General features: G+C 56.1%; 1 protein-coding gene across 4 annotated transcripts in view; it reads left to right on the forward strand.

The window, feature by feature from the left end:
• HIPK2 (homeodomain interacting protein kinase 2) overlaps positions 1-21,682 on the forward strand; it is a 148,292-nt gene that overhangs the window by 57,929 nt on the left and 68,681 nt on the right. For all 4 annotated transcript variants that reach the window (XM_056124048.1, XM_056124049.1, XM_056124050.1 and 1 more), the window contains exon 2: positions 3,407-4,490. In XM_056124048.1, the coding sequence (XP_055980023.1) occupies positions 3,407-4,490 (1,084 nt within the window). The remainder of the gene's footprint in view (positions 1-3,406; positions 4,491-21,682) is intronic.

Genomic DNA, 21,682 nt, shown 5'->3' on the forward strand with positions numbered 1-21,682 from the left:
GACCCTGACTTGGAAGAAGACACCTAAAAACATAAAACGCCGTAGAGAAGGAAAGCAATAATGAGACTCTGTCCTTAAGTTTCTTGTGTATCTTGTTCTGAGTGTTTTTTGTTTGGTTTTGGTGTTTTGAACCACACCTGGCTGTACTCTGGGCTTACTCTTTACTCTGTGCTCAGGGATCACTCCTGGCATTGCTTAGGGAACCGTATGTGATACCAGGGACTGAATCCAGGTTGTGCTTTGTTCAAGTCAAGCACCCTACCCACTGAAATACCTCTTTGGCCCCTCTATTCTCAAGTTAAATGATTTTGTTTCTCATTACCTGCATTTTGTTAAGTTTGGAGAGTTTTAAATTTCTGATATTGTCTTTTTCAGTTCTGAGTTTTATATTTCATTCCCTTTGAACTGATCTCTTTCTGTTGGAACATCTTGGGACTTGCCAGGTTTCCCTTCTTTACTTTCTCAGTCTTGCTAGAGATTAATCAATTTTGTTTACCTTTCAAAATGTCTTTTTGGTTTCATTGGTCCTTTTCTGTCATTTTTCTGCTCCCAGTGTTGTTGGCTTCTCATAAGTCCTCTTCCACTTAAACGTCGCAGACTGTCCTCTGGCTCTCTGGGGGTGGATCATGAGTCTGAGGATTATTTGTCTGAAGATGTTCTTTTAAAATTTAAAACAAAAGTCAGCCTTTAGGCTAGGGATGCGGCTGAGTGGTAGAGCACGCGCCTCTCAGGAGTGAGCCGGTCCCGTCCCCCACAAGCTTTTAATGTTTGCCTCTGAAAGCCCCTTGCAAAATATTTTGTTCATTGGTTTTGTTTGTATGGAGACCACACATGGTGGTGATCAGAGCTCACCCCTGGCTCTGCACTCAGGGATCACTTATGGCGATGTTTGGGGGAATCATCTGGGGTTCTGGGACTTGAACCTGGGTTGGCACCATGAAAGGCAAGTGCCTTGTCCATTGTACTATCTTTCTGGCCTATACTCCCTCCCTCTGGCTCCCTTCAAAATATTTTAAAATAGTTTCTTGGCTGGAGAGAGAGTAAAGGAATAAGATAAGGCATTTGCCATACATGCGGTTGGCCCTGATTTGACCCACAGAACCACCAGGAATGACCCCTGAGCATAGAGCACCACAGGGTATGACACCAAAAAGGGGGTGGGGGGGAATGATTTCTTATTCTTTTTGCAAAACCTTTCCCCTTTCTTTTATCGGTGGAATAGAAGTATATTGTTTAATGTCTAAGAAATTTTGTGGCATTTCACTGTTTCTGATTTGTGGTTTAATTCTATCAAGGTCTGAAAATATGCTTATATGAATGAAGTTCTTAAAAATATTCCTAAGTGTGGAGCCAGAAAGAGAGGACAGCAGGCAGGGCACGTTGCCTTCATGCAGCTGACCTGGCTTCATCCCCAGAACCTCCTAGGAGCAGTGCCAGGAGGGACCCTTGAGTACACGGTCCTGAGTAAGTGCTGAGCACGGCCCAGTGTGGCCCCCAAACCAAAATCGACAAATAAGTAAATAATTATTTTTTAACTTGGAAAAGAAATGAGTAAGATGAAGGACGAAGAGGGATGGGACCCCCAACCCCCCCCAACCTGGCAAACCATCAGAAACTAGAGGAGGAGGAGGTCACAGACCCCCATAAGCACAGAAAACAAGTTCCTGAAGGAAGCCATGGTCCTCGGTGTCAGACGCTGCTGCCCAGAGGTCGAAGACAACAGGCCAACTTGAAGCCGGCAAGTAGGAAGGCGTTTGCCTTGAAGGACAGAGTCCTTAGTGAGTGCTAAGTGTGAGAAGATGGATTAGGCATGAGTGGAATAAACAGGGATGTGAACCATGGGTGGCTGGTGAGAGGAAGCAAAGAATTTGGTGGGCGGTTGTTGTCTTCCGAGTGGATTGGGGAGTGTATGTGTGTGTGTGTGTGTGTGTGTGTGCGCGCGTGCGTGCACACATGCGCGCGTAGCAAATGAAGATGGATAAATGAAGATGAGTAAAGACTTGCTCTCATGGATTGGTCAAGCCTCACTCAGTCCCTCACCGCCCAGGGGTGCGGTAAATGGACATCACCCGCGAAGATCGCAGTGGCAGTGGGGTTTGGGGCCAAGTAGGGCAGGAGGACTGTGACAGTAGGGGGACCTCTGAGTGTTGGAAGGGGAGAGCGAAGGACGTGGGACTGGAAGGCGAAGGCGGGCTCAGAGATGGGTGGAGAATGGGCACTGGCAGAGGGATGGGTACTCGATCATTGTATAACTGAAACCCAAGCACAAAAATCTGTAAGTCTGCAACTGTACCTCATAATGTTTCACTAATAAAAATTAAAAAAATACAAAATAAAAAAAGAGATGGGTGGAAATGAAGCAAGTGAAAATTGGGGGCAAGGCCCCGACTTCTGCACATGGCAGAAGAGGGTTCTGCGAAGGGAGGGAGAGTGAGTGGGGGTGGCGTGGTGCAGAGGTGCAGGAGAATGTGAAGCCCGCTCAAACAGGAGGGTGTCAGAGACTCAGACACTAGGATGGCTTTGCCCTGTGGTGCTTGCCCGAGGCCCCACTTTCCTTGTGCTTTGTTACGAAATGTGTCGCCATGGCAGCTTAGAAAAACGGGCTTCTTCCTCATCTGATTTTTTTTTTTTAATTTTTCCTGAGTGCCGTGACCAGGAATCTGGACTCATTTCCAGGATCAGCATGGTTGCAAATGGCCCGGCCACTTCTGGGGTTGGGTTCTTCCCGGTGGTTCCTCAGGGGCTCTAGAGCACAGCGAGGACATTGGCAGGAAACAATAGGCAACTGATAGACCCTGTATGAAATCTAGCGAATAAAAGGACCTGAGAACTGAGCTCCCCAGGCTGCCACCCCAACGGACAGAAGGTTTAAGAGATGGAAAATGAGGAGACGGTCAGCCATGCTCTGGCCCCACCAAGTTCATTAGCCGTGACTAAGATGCTGGCGGGTGGTTGTGGAAGGCGAGCGGGTGAGCAAGTGGATTCAGGGTGAGAGCGGTTCAGGGAGCATTTTCCTCAGTGAGAGAGAATCTGGCAGGGCCGGTGCCAAGGAGTGTGTCACGTGTTGGGACAACCCCATACCTCACAGTTATCTCACAGCTGCCTCAGTTACCTCATGGCCCTCTGGGCCGCAGCCCACCTCAGACCGTTTCTGTCACTGGCTCCAAATGAGGAGCCTGTGGACGCGGTCCTGGCAGCCGTGTGTCAGCCGGTGACTCTCTTCCTGAGTGCGTCGCGTCCTGGTGGCAGGACTTCGAAGTCCTTGACGCTGCAAACCGCGTGGCTGGGTGGGGTTGGATGAGTCTCTTTCCACCCTCGCGTGGAGGTGGTGGAGGGAGACTCCCTGGGTCCCCCCCCCCACCCCGGCGCCAACTGACCGGTCTCTCTCCACCTTCCTCTTCCCCAGGTATGGCCTCGCAGGTGCAGGTGTTCTCCCCTCACGCCCTTCAATCAAGTGCCTTCTGTAGTGTGAAGAAACTGAAAGTCGAGCCGAGCTCCAACTGGGACATGACCGGCTACGGCTCCCACAGCAAAGCCTACAGCCAGAGCAAGCTCGTGCCGCCTTCGCAGCCAGCCGCCACAACCGTCAGCACCTCCTTGGCCCTCCCCAACCCCAGCCTCCCCTACGAGCAGACCATCATCTTCCCAGGAAGCGCCGGGCACATCGTGGTCACCTCCGCCGGCGGCTCGTCGGTGCCGGGGCCCGTCCTTGGCGGGCCCCACAACCTGATGCGTCGCAGCACTGTGAACCTCCTGGACACCTACCAAAAATGCGGACTCAAGCGCAAGAGTGAGGAGCTCGAGAACACGAGCAGCGTGCAGATCATCGAGGAGCACCCGCCCATGGTCCAGAACAATGCCAGCGGGGCCACGGTTGCCACGGCCACCACCTCCACCGCCACCTCCAAGAACAGCGGCTCCAACAGTGAGGGCGACTACCAGCTGGTGCAGCACGAGGTCCTGTGCTCCATGACCAACACCTACGAGGTGCTGGAGTTCCTGGGCCGCGGGACCTTCGGGCAGGTGGTCAAGTGCTGGAAGCGGGGCACCAACGAGATCGTGGCCATCAAGATCCTCAAGAACCACCCGTCGTACGCCCGGCAGGGCCAGATCGAGGTCAGCATCCTGGCCCGGCTCAGCACCGAGAGTGCCGACGACTACAACTTCGTGCGGGCCTACGAGTGCTTCCAGCACAAGAACCACACCTGCCTGGTCTTCGAGATGCTGGAGCAGAACCTCTACGACTTCCTCAAGCAGAACAAGTTCAGCCCCCTGCCCCTCAAGTACATCCGGCCCGTGCTCCAGCAGGTGGCCACGGCCCTCATGAAGCTCAAGAGCCTGGGCCTGATCCACGCCGACCTCAAGCCCGAAAACATCATGCTCGTGGACCCCGCCCGGCAGCCCTACCGGGTCAAGGTCATCGACTTCGGCTCGGCCAGCCATGTGTCCAAGGCCGTGTGCTCCACCTACCTGCAGTCCAGATACTACAGGTGAGCCCGGGGGGTGGGGGGAACCCAGCCGGGCCTCTCTCTCCGCCCTGGCCGTGTGTCAGGAGGAAGTTGGGGGGGGGGCAGTTGTGGAGGGGGTTGCCTGGATGGACCCTCTGCTCCATCTTGGTCGCCAGCTGCCTGAAAGCCACCTGTGTGAGATTGGGGCTCGTTCTCAGATGCCCCGAGAAGGACGGGGTGCCCGGGAGTGGGGCTGTGGTACAAAGGCACAGCATGGCACTAGAGTCTCTTAGAAGGGTGGCCCTGGAGAGGGACAGGTCCCCCCAGCTCCGCTGTGCCCCCGCCAAACTCGAGTGGATGCCCCAAAGACCCCATTCTGAGCAGGAAGTAGGCATGGAAGAGTCAGGCTGGTGGGGAGGGGCGTTCTCAGACACCCACACACACACACCCCAGGAGAGCATCTGCTCCTGACGGTTGAGCACCAAGGGGACATGGGTGCACAGGACAGAAGGCCGGCGGGCGGGAGCTCCGGGGTTGGTGCCGGCTGGTGGAGTCCAAGGCGGTGAGGGGGCTGCCGGAGGGGGTCAGCCTTCTCCTACGCAGCAGGGGTTCTCGGAGTTTTGAACTGCTCCTCGCTGGGGGCACAGGGCCACGCCCTGCAGTGCTCAGGGGAGCGACGGGGTTCAGGCTCCCACGCGTGCCAGGCCCTGCTCCACACACCGGGCCTCGCCACCTTCTGCCTCCAGTTGCCCCAACCCCTGGGGGCCACCATGAAGTGCCCAGGGAGAGGGGCGTGAGGAGAGAGCGCAGCGGGAGAGCTCCGGTCTTGCCTGCATCAGTCTCTGGCATCTGGGCACTGCCAGGATTGGCCCCTGAGCAGTAGTAATGCTGGATGCGGCCCCACAGCCAAAATCTGAAACAAGATATACAGACTGTGTGTGTGTGTGTGTGTGTGTGTGTGTGTGTGTGTGCGTGTGTGTGTGTGTGTGTGTGTTGGGTGGGGGGAGACCCTGTAAGTGCCCACCTACGGGGGGCAGCCACCTCCCAATCCTCCCTGTTTTAGCTTCTTAAAAAAAAAAAAACAACTTTGGGGCCATAACTGGTGGTGCTCAGGGCTTGATACATGCCACTCCTTCCCGGGGCTTACTCTTGGCTCTGCTCTAGAATCACTCCTTGGGGGCTCAGGGGACCATATAGAGTGCCAGGAATCGAACCTGGGCCGACTGGCTGTGTGCAAGGCAAGCTCCCTGCCCGCTGTACTTTCACTCTGACCTCTCTCTCTCTCTCTCTCTGTCTCCCTCCCTCCCTCCTTCCCTACTTTAAATGGACAGTAGCTGGACGCCCATCTCATCTTCCCTCACTCCCAACCTCCCAACACAATAAGCTGGAGGGATAGCACAGCGGGTAGGGCGTTTGCCTTGCACGGGGCTGACCCGAGGTCGATTCCCGGCATCCCATATGGTCCCCTGAGCACCGCCAGGGGTCATTCCTGAGTGCATGAGCCGGTGTGACCCAAAAAGAAAGAAAAAAAAAAGAAGGTATTCCTGGGCTGAGAAAATCAATGGGGGAAGGAAGCAGACCTTCTTTCTCCTGGTGAGTGGAAAGTGCAGAGCTGGGCCCTTTTATGCATTTGGTGCTGTTGTAAGTCACAGCCCCCCCACCCAAAAAAAAGGAGAGGAAAGCCGCTCCTGGAGCGGGGTCAGGCCTGACTCAGTCCCCCTCCCCCACCTTCCCGGCTGCTGTCTTCCTGTCCTATATAATAAATAAATCTCTGAGAGTGCCACCAGGAGAGGGAGAACATACTTTCTCAGTGGGAAAGGAAGAGAGAGATTTGTCCACCTGCTGTACCCGGAAGAGGCAGCAGCATTTCTGTGAGGGTGTGTGTGTGTGTGTGTGTGTGTGTGTGTGTGTGTGTGTGTGTTGTGTGTCTTCACAGGGAACAAAGGCAGCTGTTCCCCTTAATCCTAATGCGTGCACGTCCCCTTCCAGCTTGAAGGTCAGCGGCATAGCTAACTGTCAGGTCTCGCGGTTCTCCAGCTCTGCTGGGAAAAAGAACCAGCCCGAGAGCTGGTCCCAAGCAGAGGCTTCCGCCAGGCACCACAACGCACACCCCAGCTTCCTGTACTCAAACGCCTGCTTCCATGTGAACGCATGCATACACATAGACCCCAACTCGCCACTCTATGCACACGTGTACACACGTGAGCGCGGAGACCCGCATGCTCCAACTCTGCCCTACACACACGGGTGTACACACATGACTGAATGCAAGCTCACGCACACTCCAGACCCCTATCCTGCACACAGCACTTTCAGAGTATTGCCGGGGATAAAGGATTTATTCACTGTGGGGGCTCGTTGGGGTGGTGGCAGCCTCGGGCAGAGGTGGGTCATCTTGTTCGCTCTTGTTACCACCCCACCATTTCCCTGTTGGTCCTAGAAGCCGCTCAGTGCAGTGGGCAGTAAAGGCAGGGTACCTGGCAGTAAAGACCGAGGCACTTCCACTCTCCACCTGACCTGCAAACTGAAACCAAGAGCAAATGTTTAATTCTCAAGAGAAGGAAAACTCGGGGCCCAAGAGATAGCACAGCAGGTATGGCGTTAGCCTTCCACACACCCCCGACCTAGGTTCGATCCCCCTCACCCTATAGGGTCCCCTGAGCCCACCATTGAGGGATTCCTAAGTGCAGAGCCAGGGGGTCAGCCCTGCTCACAGCAGATGTACCCCTCCCTCCCCCCACCCCACCACTACCGAAAAAAGGAAAAGGAAAACCACATGCCAGTCAGGCAAAAAATGTCAGTGACTAAAATGTGTAGAATTTTTATTCTGCGGATTGTTCAAAATACTCTTTGATGGGGGGGGGGGGGCGGCGGGCGTGGGGAGAGGGGAGATTCTCCAGGCCATGTGTGGTGTCAAAGACCATACCAGGGCTCCTGCATGCAAAGCGGGCACTGCAGTCCTTTGAGCCATCTCCCCAGCTTCCAGAACATTCTTCCCCAGACTTGGTACAAAACCTGTAAGGCCATTATTTGGACCTTCTGAAAATGAACCCGGAAATGTCGGGTACAATGAATGACCGGTGACCGTCGCCCATCTTTGCCTGATGCCTTTGTGCAAGATTCCCTGATGGTTTTAGGAGGATGGACAGGGATGTGTGTTGATGTGTACTTGTTGCGGCTTCATGTATCCATCCTCCTTCCCTTCCTGTTGCTGCAGTGACCATGGGGGCCTCTCCAGTTCTTGCACGACTGCAGCCTTTAACTGTGACACAGACGGGGCTTGTAGACGCAGTGGAGGCACACAAGCCATGGCCGTGGTGCCGGCTGGGGTCACTGTGGTGCTCAGACATGTGTACCAGACGCCAGACTGCCTGGCTGTGGTGCTCGCTCGAGAACATGCCCTTCTCATGTTGCTCCCATACCTCTGTAGGCGGGGTGACTGGAAATCACCTGTGGCGCGCGTGGGGAGCACTAGGGGTTTGAACTCACGACCGCATGGTCACACAGCAGCTGAGCGGGAATTTCAAATGTCCCCAGGCTGTTCCTCTGGGCCCAGGGAGTCTATTTCATCCCGTTCGAATTATCCAGTCTTCTCTGGGTGCCTGCTTTAGGCCTTGTAGCTGTACCCAGGGGTTTGGAAGTGAGGCTTGATCTCTGATCGGGAGGCATTTCCTGTCTATCTGAGGAAGATTAAAAAGCACTCACAAACTGTCAGGCGTGTAATTCTGATGCTTTGATATCGCAAATGTTTGATCACTCGGCAGATATGCATCGGGACTCTAGGGACCCAGCGAGGAGCAGAACCAGTTAAGGAAATTCAGAGTCGATGAACGACTTAGCAGGATGAGTTAATAGGGCAGACCGCTCGAGCCTCAGCCAAGGCGAAGGAAGGCAGGTCTCATGGGCAGGGTGCTCCAGGGACTGAGGGAACTCACGGAGCCCCTAAGGCCAGAAGGAATTGGGGGCCTCAAGAGGGGACACCGGCCGTGGGCAGGCTTGGGTTAGAAAATCAGGCTTGGATGAGAGGGATGAGTGGGGAGGCAGGGCAGGAGGGGAGGCACACACATATTTCGGCATTTTGATGTAGACTGAAGGTCCGGCTGTAACAGTGGAGTTGTTCTGGAAGGTAAATGTAATTCATTCGCCTGAAAAGGAAACTGAAGAAAGTCACGAGCCCGGAAGCTAGGAGGCAGTGTCTTTGTCCACTGATAAAGTCCTAGATTCTTTGTATTTGAAGCCAGGTTTATAATGGGGGTCCACGCCCCTTCACCCCTACCCCAAGTATCAACGTGAACACTTTGGTGCTTTTCACTCATCTGCTCCTTCGATGTCAGGAAGGACGGAAGTTGGTGTCTCTGCTCAGCCAGGCTGGTTTCTCTCGTGCACAATTCTCAGCCTGGCTCCCACACCTCGTGCCTGTTGAGTCCTTGGTCCTGGCGTCCCTGCGTCGTGATTGGTGGCCCCTTGGCTCTGAGCCCACTGCAAGCTGATGCTTGAAGAACATCATCCCGTGGGCCTTGGTTTATGAGATGCTCAGATCTGCAGGTCCGTGGCCAGGGAGCAGCTTTCTCTCTTGCGGCTTGACCCCAAGCTCGTGAGTCCTCCACAGCCTCCAATCTCTCCCCGAGCAGGGAACGTGGCATATTCCCAGACGCTGTTCTCTGAAGTTGTTGCCAAAAGAGGGCGGGGGTGGGCACATGACTTCGCACGGCCTTGAGTACAAGTAGGTTTGACGTTTGCATAGTGGCTGCTGACCCGCTGAGTGCCCAGGGGGCCTGAAGCTGGGTTTGAGGGAGAAATGCGCCAAAAGCGATGGCACTGGGGCCCTTAGCTCTGCAGAGTCTCAGTCAGGGCCACCTTCACCCCACTGCCCAACCTCATCTGCCCAGGGAGGTGATGACGAGTGTGTGGATGCTCCCGGGCTCATTGCTCTCTTTTCGTACAAGGGGGAGAAGTAGCAGTTCTGGGGTGATAGAAGGACTGACTGTATGGGAGAACTGAGTGTGTGTGTGTGTGTGTGTGTGTGTGTGTGTGTTACTTGGCGCCTCCTCGGGGTGTCGCCTCTGTTATCCCCACCCTCCTTCGGGCTGGGCTCCTTTCACAGTCCCCTGACCCAGGCTGGCATTCTTTTTATTTGACTTGGAGTCTTTGTTAGTCATTGACACGCCCCTGCCCCATGGGGTGGGGCACGCATGCAGGCTGGTGTGTGCTCTATAGTATGTAATATGCACCTGTGTGTGTATTTGGAAAGTTTGTGTTGGTGTGTACTGGTATGGGTTGGTGTGTGTTTGCTATCTGGGTGTCTGTTGAGTGTGTGCATATGTCTACTGGTATATTTATGTGTTGGGTGTGTTTGGGGTACGCAAGTGTGTTGCCTTGTGTATGTATCGGGGTGTGGGTTGCTGTGTATATTGGGCGTGAGTGTATTTGGTATGTGTTGGTGTATTATTGGGGGGGTGTTGGGTGCATGTGTTTGGTGTGTGGGTGTGTGTATGGATTGCGTGTATGTATCGGATGTATTTGGTATGCGTTGGGTGTGTGTTGGTATGTTAATTATTGAGTGTGTTGGTATGTGGATTGTGTGTGTGTATGTTTGGGGGGGGGGAATTTGAGGTGGGGTGTTCGGTGGCACCAAGTTCATCCATGCCCAAGGCCCCTGTGTGTGGAGCCCCTACTGGTTCTGATGCCCTAGAAAGGGGCATGACTCTCCTGCCACCACCTTATTTATATTTATAGAAATGTTGACCATAAAATGGAAAAATTTTGGCAGGAACATGAGGGACAAACTGTTGATGCCTCTTCTGTGACATCCACTGACCTCCCATGAAGGGTGTCTAGTCCTCCTCTTTGAAAATGAGAACTTACATTGGCAAATCGAATGCACTAAGTGTGAACCCCACAATATAAATAGATGTGGCACCCAGAGTCAGAAGTTCTCACTTGTAAAAGTCGAATACTCACCTTCAGCAGCCAGAAGGGGAGGGGACCCTCTGTCCTGGTGGGGGTGTGGGAGGGTGCCACAGGCAAAATGCACAGAACTGACATCCAGCTTGGTGGAGGTGAGTGAGGAACCTGGGAGATAGTTCAGAGGGCTGGAGCATGTGCTGGGCATGCTAGCAGTCTGGGGTCTGTCCCCAGTACCACTTGGTCTCCTGAGCACCAGCCCCACCCCTGCCCCCAACGCTGAGCCAGAAGTAGCCCTGCATGTATCTGTGTGTGTGTGCGCGCACACACACACACACACATACACACACACCCCGCAAGTACCACTGGGTGTAGGACAAAAACAAAGCCAAGAAGTATGTTTTTTAACGGTTCAAATAAAACTTTCAAATCACTTTGCCCCTGAAGACCTCTAAGGAAGTTGTTGTTAATATTAAACTCTGAAACCTTATCTAGCTTTAGTTTTTCTTCCTGTTTTTGTGTTTGTGTTTGAGTCGAAGAGATATATTTGTTCATCCTGTAACAGGATGGCCAGCATGGAAGGTAGCAGTCATTTCTGGAAAGCCAGGCGCAGGAAGCTTTGGGGACAGGGACAGGCGCTTTGGGGAGGAAGAGCTAGCGGCACATGTCAGGGTGACTGTTGGTAGGAGCTGCTGTGCTCTGTGGGGGGAGTGTGGCTTGGCAGGGCCAGTAGGAAGGAGAAAAGGCTTCGTGGGATTCAGACGTCCAGGGTTCCTCCCACTGCTCTGTCTATGTCTGAAACAGCAGGACTTTCCCTACCCCAGACCAGCCTATCCCTTCCATCAGCCTCTATCACCCGGGGATTTCATCCACCTAGGGGAGGCTAGGGGTGGAGCGTAGACAGGAGGGCACCCAGGCGCCGTCTCGGATGCCTTGAGTCATCTGGTCTACCTTCCAGCAAAGACTTTGGAGAGGCTCCTGCCCTAACCAGGATTCCAGGTGTCACGAGGCTTGTCCTCAGCAGCCTGGCCTCATCCACATACCCAAGTTGCACCCCGTGGCCTGAGGCACCGTCGTCCATGTGCCTTCCTTTCCCTCATGCTCACAGGAGCCTCTCACGTGTTTCTTTGGAGGAACAAGAGGGTCAGTTTAGTGTCTGTCATCTCCCCATGCTCAGAGCAGCCGGCGTTCCTGCCCTCTGCTCCTGGGGAGTAGGGAGGAGTCTGTGTCTTTGCTGGTCCATTTGTGGCATGTCTGTTCGCCCTATGCCTTGCTCCTCACCTACCCTGACGGGGCAGCACATGGCAGTGGCTCCCAGGGGTGCCAGGATATACAGCCTTGCTGGCCAGCTTTGCCTAGTCTTTCTCAGAAGACAACCCCCAAGGCACCTTCCTTGAATCGCTGTTCCTCCTCCTCCCCTGGCCCCAGTCCCCAGATTCCTGCCCAGAAATTGAAGGCTTAGCCTGTCCCCTCACCCCACAGGATCCCAGCACCCCCCAGCCTCTGCAAGCTCTCACGTTCCCTCAGCTTGGGAAATCCCCGCTCCCCCAACCCCCTAGCCCACCCAGGCTTCGAGATCAGTCATTTCCCCACTCAGGCGCCAGGTTCGCCCCCACCAGAGATTTCTCCATGCACCAAACACTTTGCACGTAATACATCTTGTTTGTTGCCTGTTTGATAACCAAGAAACAGACATTCCCCAACCTCCTCCAGCACCCTCCCCGCCCCTCCCTCCCGCCCCTCCCCGCGCACCCAACCCGTCTCACCCACCCCATGAGGCTCTATTGGGAGTAGCTACCACCGGCTCGGTCCATGCAGGTGACGTGGAAATTGAGACCAGGGACCCACTGGGATAAAGACTGGAGCCTCCCTGGCCCGTTGTCCCCTTGGCATGTGTGAGAGTCACGGGAGCTGCTAACATAGCGTGAGGCTCTAGCACTGGGTGTCACATCACATTTGCACACAGCCCATCAGTGTATTTTTCCTGCTGCCCGCGGCTGCCCACCATCCCTGCCTCTCCCCACCAGGCCCGGCTGCTCCTTTCATCTCTGCCTGCTGAGGGGGGGCCAGGGCACTCCCAGGTGGGTCAGCGCCAGACCTGATGGGCAGTGTGGGGCTGCCAGGTTCTTAGATACTGATGACATAGTCCCCGGCTCTGGGGAGGTTTTCTGGAAAGATCCTCTCTCGGTCACGTCCACTTGGATGGCATCCTCGGAGCGGGACCCCCGGTCCCCAATCCCCGAAGGACTCAGAGAAAGCCCCCCAGAACGCTGATGGAGGGGCTGACAGCCCCCTCACATGCTTGGGTAGAGGCCAGAGGCGGGAGTGTCCACTTGCCTGCGGAGACAGCCAAATAGCATGGTGCACCCAGCTCCTCCCACAGGAACTTAGGGCTTCTCAGTGCTCCAGCTTCGGGAGTGGGTGTGGCCGCCCCTCTCCCCATGCTGAGTTCATCTCGCCAGGCAGTCGTTGCCCTGCATGGGGTCACCTGTGGCCCGTGACCAGCTGGAAGGGTGCGCAGCCCCTCCAGGTGAGTCACACCCAGGCTGTGGCATCAAGAACTCAGAGACCAAAAGGATAGGGCTGGCACCAGCTGGCAGGGGCTGTGGGGAGATGCTGTCTGCGCCCCACCCCCACCCCCGGCCAGAGGCCCTTGTCCTCTAGCCAGAGCCTCTGCGCCACGCCACTTGTCCCAGTGCTTCCGGTCATGTTGGCCGTGGGGTCACTGAGATGCCGAGTTTATGTCCCCTCCAACCCCGCCTTGGGGACGCAGGGAGGTGGGCAGATCTGACCCAGAGACGTGTCCTTGCGTGGGGGCAGTGGGGGTGTCTGCACCGTGTCCCCGTCTGACTGCCCACACACTGCCCTGGATCAGGTCCAGATCAGCCTTGGTCCCGAGGGCTTATTCCTAAAGTGTCCACAGGACGGAAGCAGATGAGGGTGGGGGGACAGAACATGGGGTCCGGGGGACACTTAGTGAACACCGAGCTCAAGGCTGGCCACCTGTGCCAGGGCCAGAGGGACCCGCCTCCCCTGCACCTGCCCTGCCCACTGGGCACATAGGGCCAGCTAGCCTTGGAGCTCACACCCCACTCACTGTTCGGTCAGTATGCACCCCCCCCCCGCCCCCTCAAAGGCCTGACTTCCTGCTGTGGAAGGCCAGCAGGCATGGCCCAGGGGGCAGTGGAGGGACCCGGCCACCCCCAGCGCATGCTCCGCCCAGCACCGTACTTCAGCACTTTCCGTTTTGCCGGCACAGCAGGAGAATTTGCCAGTGAAACGACACATTGCTGAGCGGCCAAGAGGTGTGTGCACGACACTTGTCCCCTGTGTCCCCTGTAGGAAATTAGACCATACCTGCTGGGCAAGGTGGGAAGGATTGAATGGATGGGCAGAGGAGGAAGGAGCCCACCCACCCCCGGCATGGGACTTGGATAAGCTGTGCCGAGTTTCCTAATGTCAGGCGTTTCCTCGCTGGACTCACTGGGTGGGGTGACTTTCCAGCACGTGCCCCCAGGCTGCCTCCGGGTCGGCTTCCAACTCACCCTCTCCTGGCGCTTTCTCCCCAGCGTCTGTTCCTTCCCAGTGCGTTGGCACAGGCAGAGGCAGACCGATTGTCTGTCCGTCTGTCTGTCTGTCTGCCTGCACTTCCTTCGGGGAACAGCTCCTGCTTGTTCTCGTCCCCGTGACGTCTTGGGGAAGCGTTTGAGTGTCCTCCCACGCTAGTTCAGCCGCGTCTGTGTGTGCCTGCGGCCCTGGTACCTGGGCTGACCCTCTTCGCTCCAGCTCCCCAGGGCAGCCCCCGGAGGGTCGAGGTGTCCCCCCCACCCCCACCCCAGCCTTTCTGTGGCCACAGGGTGATAGAGAGGCCCCGCCCTTGGTTCTGGAGCTCCCTGCTGGGGCGGTCACTTTGATGTGCCCCCTCCCCCCATGAGAGCTGGCCGCGGCCAGCCTCCTGCTTGAAACGGCATGGTGCAGCCGGCCGTGGGGGACAGCATTGAATATCGATATGCAATGCCTCATTTTCCTTCTTTGTCCGGCTCTGGGGAAGGGACCCAGTGTCCTCCCGACAGAATGACCTGGCCAGGCCCACCAAGTCAGGGTGAGCCTCCACAGGACTTGAGCGGGTGAGTCCTGTGACTGCAGGCGTGGCCAGGGTTGTCCGAGATCACGGTCCGGTGACCTGGAAGTGATTCCAGTCCCAGGGGTGACTCAGAGGCACTGCCTCCTCCCCCTCTGCACCTCTCGGCCTCTGGTCCCTTCCTCTGCTCCTCCATCTGTCCCCCAGCCTAAAGCAGAGAGATAACCCCCCCCTCTCCCGGGCCTCCCCCAAGCTCGGTTCTTGTATGATCCTGGCCAGCACTGGGCACTGGGGGCCTTGCCAGTGGCAAGGGGGCACTGGAAACAGGGCCTCCACCTCACTGTGCCCCGCATCTCGCGGAGGGAGCGGCTGTAAGCGTCTCTAAGCTGGTAGAACATGAGTGAGGGTGAGGGCAGCATCTGTTTCCCTGATCAGGAAGATCAAGTGCATTGTGGGAGCTTCCCGGGCCTGTTACCCGGGTCAGAGGAGAAACCCAAGACCTCTGAGGACTGGCCCCCGCTTTCTAATGAGGCCCACTCTGGAGAGGCCCTTGGGTGGGCACGGGAGGAATGTCTACGCTGCTTCAGTTCCAGAGTCTAGAGTCGGGTTCTCATTCCTTTCAGGGAGATGCTTGCGAGAGCACTTAGTTATTTTTTTCATCTGCTCGGACTTGTGTTTTGTTTGTTTGAGGTGGGGATGCAGCTCAGGGCTCACTCCTGGCTCCGTACTCAGGGATCACTCCTGCTCCGGCCCCTTAAACATTTCTTTCTCTTTCCCTACCCCCCCCCCTTTGGTTTTTGGGCAACATCGGGCCTTACTCAGGGTTTACTCCTGGCTCCACACGCAAGACAGACACCCTCCCTGCTGTGGTATCATACCAGCCCCGACGGCGAGCATTTATTGAGCATCTACAATGAACTGGAACTTTTGTCCTGTGGTGTTGTCTTTAGCAATGTTTACGTTGAGTCCCACGAGATGGGAGAATAAAGATCTCCTGCACGTGTGACGTTTTCAAAGTGACGAAACAGCCCTGCTCAGCGCCTGCAGTGGGTCCCTCTCCCCACCCTCACCCCACAGAAGTCCAGTGAGGAAAAACACCGTGGTGCCGTCCCCCAGCCCCACTACCCCCCGACACTGCCCAGTCCAGGACCGAGAGGACCGAGGGGGTTGACTCTGATGGTCACGAGTTCCCCATGAAAGGCAACGGGCCCGCCTTACCCCAAGGCACAGGTGCTGCCCGGTTCGGTACCCAGCCAGTGGGGTCCCAGAATACCAGTGGCCACATAGGTTGGCACAAAGGTGCTAAGTCACGCTGCTGGGGACCAGAGCAACGTGGCTCCCGAACCCGGGCTTCTCCCACCCAAAGGGGCTCCCCACGGCCGCGTCTCCGTAACCCTGAGGTTTGCTGTCACAAGCGTGATGAAATGTGAGGGGTGCAGGGACGCTTCCAGCAAGCTGCCATGTCTGCTCTGTGGCCCAGTCATACGGGAGTTCCCAGGTCCCTGTCCCCCGGGGCCTCGTCCCGTGAGCACTGGCTGCAGCCCGAGGGTGCCTCTGAGCTTGCCAGCCCACATCCCTGTTCTAGCTCTCTCAGCTAGAAAGCTCCCCCTTGCTGGAGGAGGAAACAGACTCAAAGAGGTTAAGTCAGTGCCCTGCGATTGTATAAGCCACCCCTGAGCCTGGTCGAGAGAGCCCGCCCGTTCTGCCCCCTCTCCAGGCCAGGATTGGCCCCTGCTCGCGTCTGTCAACCTGCCAGCCCCACCCCTTCCTAAGGAGTCAAATAACTCGACTCCTTAGCACTAAGGGGAGAATATTGGGGTCAGAGCCAGCCGATCTGGATTCTAGCCTCGGGCACAGACATGTGACCTTGAGCAAGTCGTTAACTCCTGGGATTCTGGAACTGTCCTCTCGGTCGGTGTGGGCTGCCCTGAGCTGACTGGACTCGCCACAAGGACATGGGACGCTGGACCTTGGGCCCGGGTCCAGTGCAAAGACTGGATTCTGTTGGCTCCAGGCCCCCCACGCCCCCCCCTCCACCTTTTATCCTCCTGTGCATGTGTGAGTGTGTGGAAACAGAACGAGCCCCCCGAGGAAGAAGCCCCGTTTCAGCCCCCAGCAGCATCAGTCACCTGTCCCTGTTCGACCGAGCCCAGCGCCCGCCGATCCCGGCCCCGCTCCGCCTCATTTCAGCTCTGCTGCTCAGTTCCTAGAACGGAGCCGGTCACGCTCTTCCTGGGATGGCCTCCGGTCATCTCTCCCGCTCCTCGTGACCGCCGCAGAGCCTCTCAGGGCTGGCTGCGCGTCTCCTGTTCCCCCACCGCCCGGAGAGAACTGCAGAAGCAGAAACTCCCTGCCCAAGAGACGCACGAGAAAAGACTCGCCCAGGCTGTGCTCAGCCCAGAATGTCCCTGTGGAGTGTCAAATCTGATCCTTGTACTCACTCACTTTTAACATCCTGACTTGTTTTGGTTTGGGGGGCGGGTGGGGGAGTAACACTCAGCTATGTACTCCTGGCTCTGCACTCAGGGACCACTCCCGACAGCGCTTGGGGGGGCCATATGGGGAGGCAGGACTCGAACCCAGGCTGGCCATGTGCAAGGTGAACGCCCCTCCCGCTGCGCTGCCTCTCTGGTCCTCAGTAAACTGACGTTTGCTCTTGCCTCAGCCGTCTCGCTCTGGGGCGGGGGTCTGGCTTCAAGCAGCCCCTCACTCCTTTCAGGCATCCCTTGGCTGCCAAAGCTTCTCACCATTCGGGGCTTCCGTGTTTGGAAGAGAAACCGTGGAAATATGTACAGGAGAGGACGGGGTTGCACTAAAGTTCCGTCCTCCTGGGACCCAGGCGGACCCTGCACCTTGCACCCCGGGGGATTGTGGGATTGCTGCACACGCCCTGGGTGTGGGGGTGGGGTGGAGTGCCCACGGAGCCCGGCTCTTGGGTCCCATGTGCTTTAGGAGGGGGTCACTCCTCCCTTCGTGGTGGCCAATATATGAGACCCAGGTGTTACTAGTGAAAAGTCTTGTAAAGAGCAAACGGATTTCGGATACTTTGCGGCTGGAAGTTCCCCCAGATGGGTGATTGCGCCAAGCCGCTGGTGCTCTTTTGTTTGGGGGCCACACCCGACAGTGCTCAGGGATCACTCCCGGTGGGCTCAGGGGATCATTTAGCATTCCAGGGATCGAACCCAGGTTGGCCTCTTGCAGAGCAAGTGCCCTATCCACTGTGCTATCACTCTCAGCCCCACCACTGGTGCATTTAAAGACAAAACAAAACTCACGTGTGACAGGGGATGGCTTAGAACCATCTTCACAGAGGTATGTCAGTCAATTAAAAATGTTCCACTGTTTGAAAGTGATCCTATTTTAATACAGAGATCTTCCAGCTGAGCAGAGACGCATTTCCCCTGAACTGCTGACACGTAACCCCACCAAACACTTACAGTAGACTGTATTACCCCCCCGCACTATAGTATGTTTAATATACCCCATGCTATTTTTCTGCTCCAAGGACTCTCTGGATTTTTCTCATAGGACACAGTTCTTAAAGTGTGAGGTTTGTTTTGGTTGGTTTGCTTTTGTTTATTTCCTTTCGGGGACCAAACCCAGTGATGCTCAAAGCTTACTCCTGCCTCCGCACTCAGGGGGTCACTCCTGGTGTGGCTCAGAAGACCGTATGGGGTATTGGGAATTGAACCAGGCCTGACCAAGTGCAGGCAAGCACCCTCCCTGCTGTTCTTTCGCTCCAGCCCCCTGAAAGTATGGAGTTTTTAATATGTAAATTCAATCGCCTGCTTTACGGAGTCCGATCCCAGATACAATTTCCTTTAATCGTCAGAACCGGCTCTTTTCGTCCCCCTCACACCTGTGGAAACTTAGAACTCACCTTGGCCAGGGTGGGGTGTGGGGAAGGCAGTTCCAGCCCTCCACCCCAGAGTTAGTGGCACCCTCTGGGCAGGGCCGTGTTCCACGCTGCAGAGAGAGCCTGAAATCCAGGTGCATCTTCCCCTCCCCCCCTCTCCCCTCCCCCTGGCTGGGTCCCGGCCTGGTGTCAGATGTTGGCACAAAAGCAACCATGATGCTCCCGGTCAGAGACCCCAGACGGGGCCAGCCGGGAGCAAGGGTGGACACTCTTTCTGCTTGTCTTCGGAACTCTTCCCACGGAACCCACACTATGGTGCCCATGTGTGGCAGGCGGCCAAGCCCACCCCTGTAGGGGTAGGAGACTTCGGCTGTCATGGGGCCCTGCTGAATGTCCCCATTGTCACCCCTGTGTTGTTCCTGTCCCGGATGAGGCCTGGTTTCCTGACTCAGTGTCCAGTGCTCCTACCAGGAACGGACAGGGACATTCAAACCAGTGGCCTGCTGTCCGCTTTTCCCGGGGACCTAGCCACCCTGCAGGCCTCTGTCCGCAAGCTCTGGGCCTCCTGGGACACAGCTCATCTTTCCTGACTCTTTCCCCAACAAACGGAGCCATGGGGACCCTGGTTAGTCCTGCCTCTGTGCTTCCCAGACACATAGGGACTTTGGGGTTCTGAGTCATAAGACCCCCGATGATGTCACATGTCACCCAGGACTTCTATGATGTCACACATACCTGGGGCCCCATGTGATGTCACATGTCACTTGGACCCTATGTGGTGTCACATGTGAACTGGGACCCCTGTGATGTCACATAACCCGGGACCCCGTGTTGTATGTCACATGCCACCCAGGACCTCTATGACATCACACATACCTGGGGCTCATGTGACGTCATCACTTGGCTGGGCCTTTGGGCCCTGGTTTGCTGGGGGTGCGGTGGGTGATGGGCGGCAGCATGGGGCCAAACGGCAGCCTGGCTTCTTCTATCAGCAATGTTTCTGCTCATCCGGGACCGTGTGGGTAAGACTCAGAGACCCCACCTGCAGGGACCTGCAGCTGGAGGTGACCCTGGCCGCTCACCAGACGCACTTTCTTCCCAGGTGGGGAGCAGTTGGCCTCAGTAAGGCAGAGGCGGCAGAGTGTACAGCTGGAGACCCAGGGTGGGGCTTTCTTGGTGCTGAAGGCCCCAAAGGCCGGCGAGATGTGGGCTGTCCGTGTTGGGCTTTGCCCTCTGGCCGAGAGACAGCAGCGTCTGGGGTGCGTTTACGCCCCAGTCAAACACATCGCTCACTAGCAAGCAGAAGCGAGAGTTGGCCAGAGCTACTGGCCGTCTCTGACCGCCCATCAGGAACGTTTTCATTTCCACCATTTCTCTTCCCCTTCTGAGGGTTGAACTATCCCGAGAGCTCGGGATGAAACTCCAGATTAAACTGAGCTCTTTGTAAGCACTGGACCTCAGATTGGGGTATATATATATTATACACACAAGCTCCTGGAAGTACCCAAACAGATTTTTTTTTCCCGAGCTTCTTTACCGGTGGTGTTAAGTATACATGCAGGCAGAATCTTCCTGGCCATGCACATTCATATTTTTACATTTGCTGTCTGGGTGTTGGTGAGGTGGGAGGTGGGAAGGCTGAAAGTGACTTCTGGGTCGGCATCAGGAATTCGTCGCTGAAGTTAAAAATAGTCCGCAGAGACACATGATTGATACACAAGTATTACCCTCTGGCCGTTCTTCAGGGAGCTGCTGAGATGCAAGACCTAGAGAGGACCACTGTTGTGGGGGAGGGAGGGGGCGGAGGGGGATGTGGTGGGGAGGGCGGCCTGTGGCCAGGAAGAGAAGCAGATGCTGCCCCCAGCACTGCCTTCCAGCAGGCAAGAGCACGAAGGTTCGGGCTGGAGCGATAGCACAGCGAGTAGGGCATTTGCCTTGCACGCGGCCGACCCGGGTTCAGTTCCCAGCATCCCATATGGTCCCCTGAGCACCGCCAGGAGTCGTTCCTGAATGCATGAGCCAGGAGTAACCCCTGTGCATCGCCAGGTGTGACCCAAAAAGCAAAAAACAAACAAACAAAAAGAACACGAAGGTCCTCACTGAGCCCACTGTCTGCTTGTGTCTGGCTACTCCCAACAAAGCCTACTCCCAACAAAGCCTGACCTTCAGGGCCAAGCTCATTGACTGACCATTCCTGGCTGTTGGTAGGGATGAGAGGTGGAGGGATGGAGGCAGGTGGGAGGGGCATCTGCCGGGTGAGAGTCTTCAGCCCCCCCCTCACAGAAGTGAGTGTGTGTGTGTGTGTGTGTGTGTGTGTGTGTGCAGGAGGGAGGTGTTGTGTGCAGTGTCTGGTGTGTGACTATGTATTGTTTGTAGTATGTATGAGGTGGGGATATGTGTATGTGTGGGGGGGGGGTGGACATCTGTGTGGTGTATGTATGTGAGTATATATATGTAGTGTATGTGAGTTTATGTGTGTGTGACTATGTGTCCTTGGTATTGTGAGTTGATATGTGTGTTCTGTGTGGGTACATGTATGAGTGTGTGAGTATACACGTGTGTGGTATGAGTGTGTGTGAGTATGTGTGGGGGTGTGTGTGGTATGTGTGTAAGTATGTGTGTGTATGTGTGCAGTGTGGGTATATGTGTGTGCGGTGTGGTGTTTGCGTGTATACACACATGGGCACAGATCCCCCAACGCAGAGGGCATCACTGCTTGCCGAGCCGGGCAGCCTCTCACAGCTGTGGGGTCAGGGGTGGCAAATCCATGTGTGTCAAGGAAGGGGGCGGGTTCCTCAGGTGTGCTCAGGAGCTGGGTCAGGACAGCCCCTCGGCCTGGCTCTGTTGCCCCCGTTGCCTCTCTGTGGGCACGTCTGTTTCCTCTCTGGTCCACGTTCTGCCGTCCCTAGCCCTGGGCCCCTCCGAGCATCACTCAGGACAGACGCTTGCCCCTCGTTACAGGGGCGCAGGGAGTCCAGGAGCCGTGTGTGTGTCCATGTGAGGGGCCCGCTGGTAGATGGGACTGCCACAGGCTCGCTCCTGTGGACATCGGACCACCGCCCCCCGCCGCTGACCCTCCACCCTGTCGCCCTGAGACAGGTTCACTGCATTTCAAACCCACCTCCAGATTCCATGCCTCTCGCCCTGCAGCTTGTCCCCGCCACCGTGGGCCGTTCCTTTTTTGCTTTCGAATTCAGGACCACGCGGGGAAAGTTTAAGGAAAGGGGGCGCTTTTCAGCATCACGGTTCAAGTCGGCAATCGGGTGCCAAGAATGATCATGAAGAAACCCAGGTTCCAGCTGTGGTGATGTTTCTGGCTGTCTCTTTAAATAAGAATAACAACAGCAACAACGACAACACTCCGTGGGAAAAAGTCTGTGTTCTTGGGGCTGG

This window comes from Sorex fumeus, unplaced genomic scaffold (genome assembly GCF_029834395.1).
Source record: "Sorex fumeus unplaced genomic scaffold, SorFum_2.1 ptg000048l, whole genome shotgun sequence".
In the NCBI taxonomy this organism is placed as follows: Eukaryota; Metazoa; Chordata; class Mammalia; order Eulipotyphla; family Soricidae; genus Sorex; species Sorex fumeus.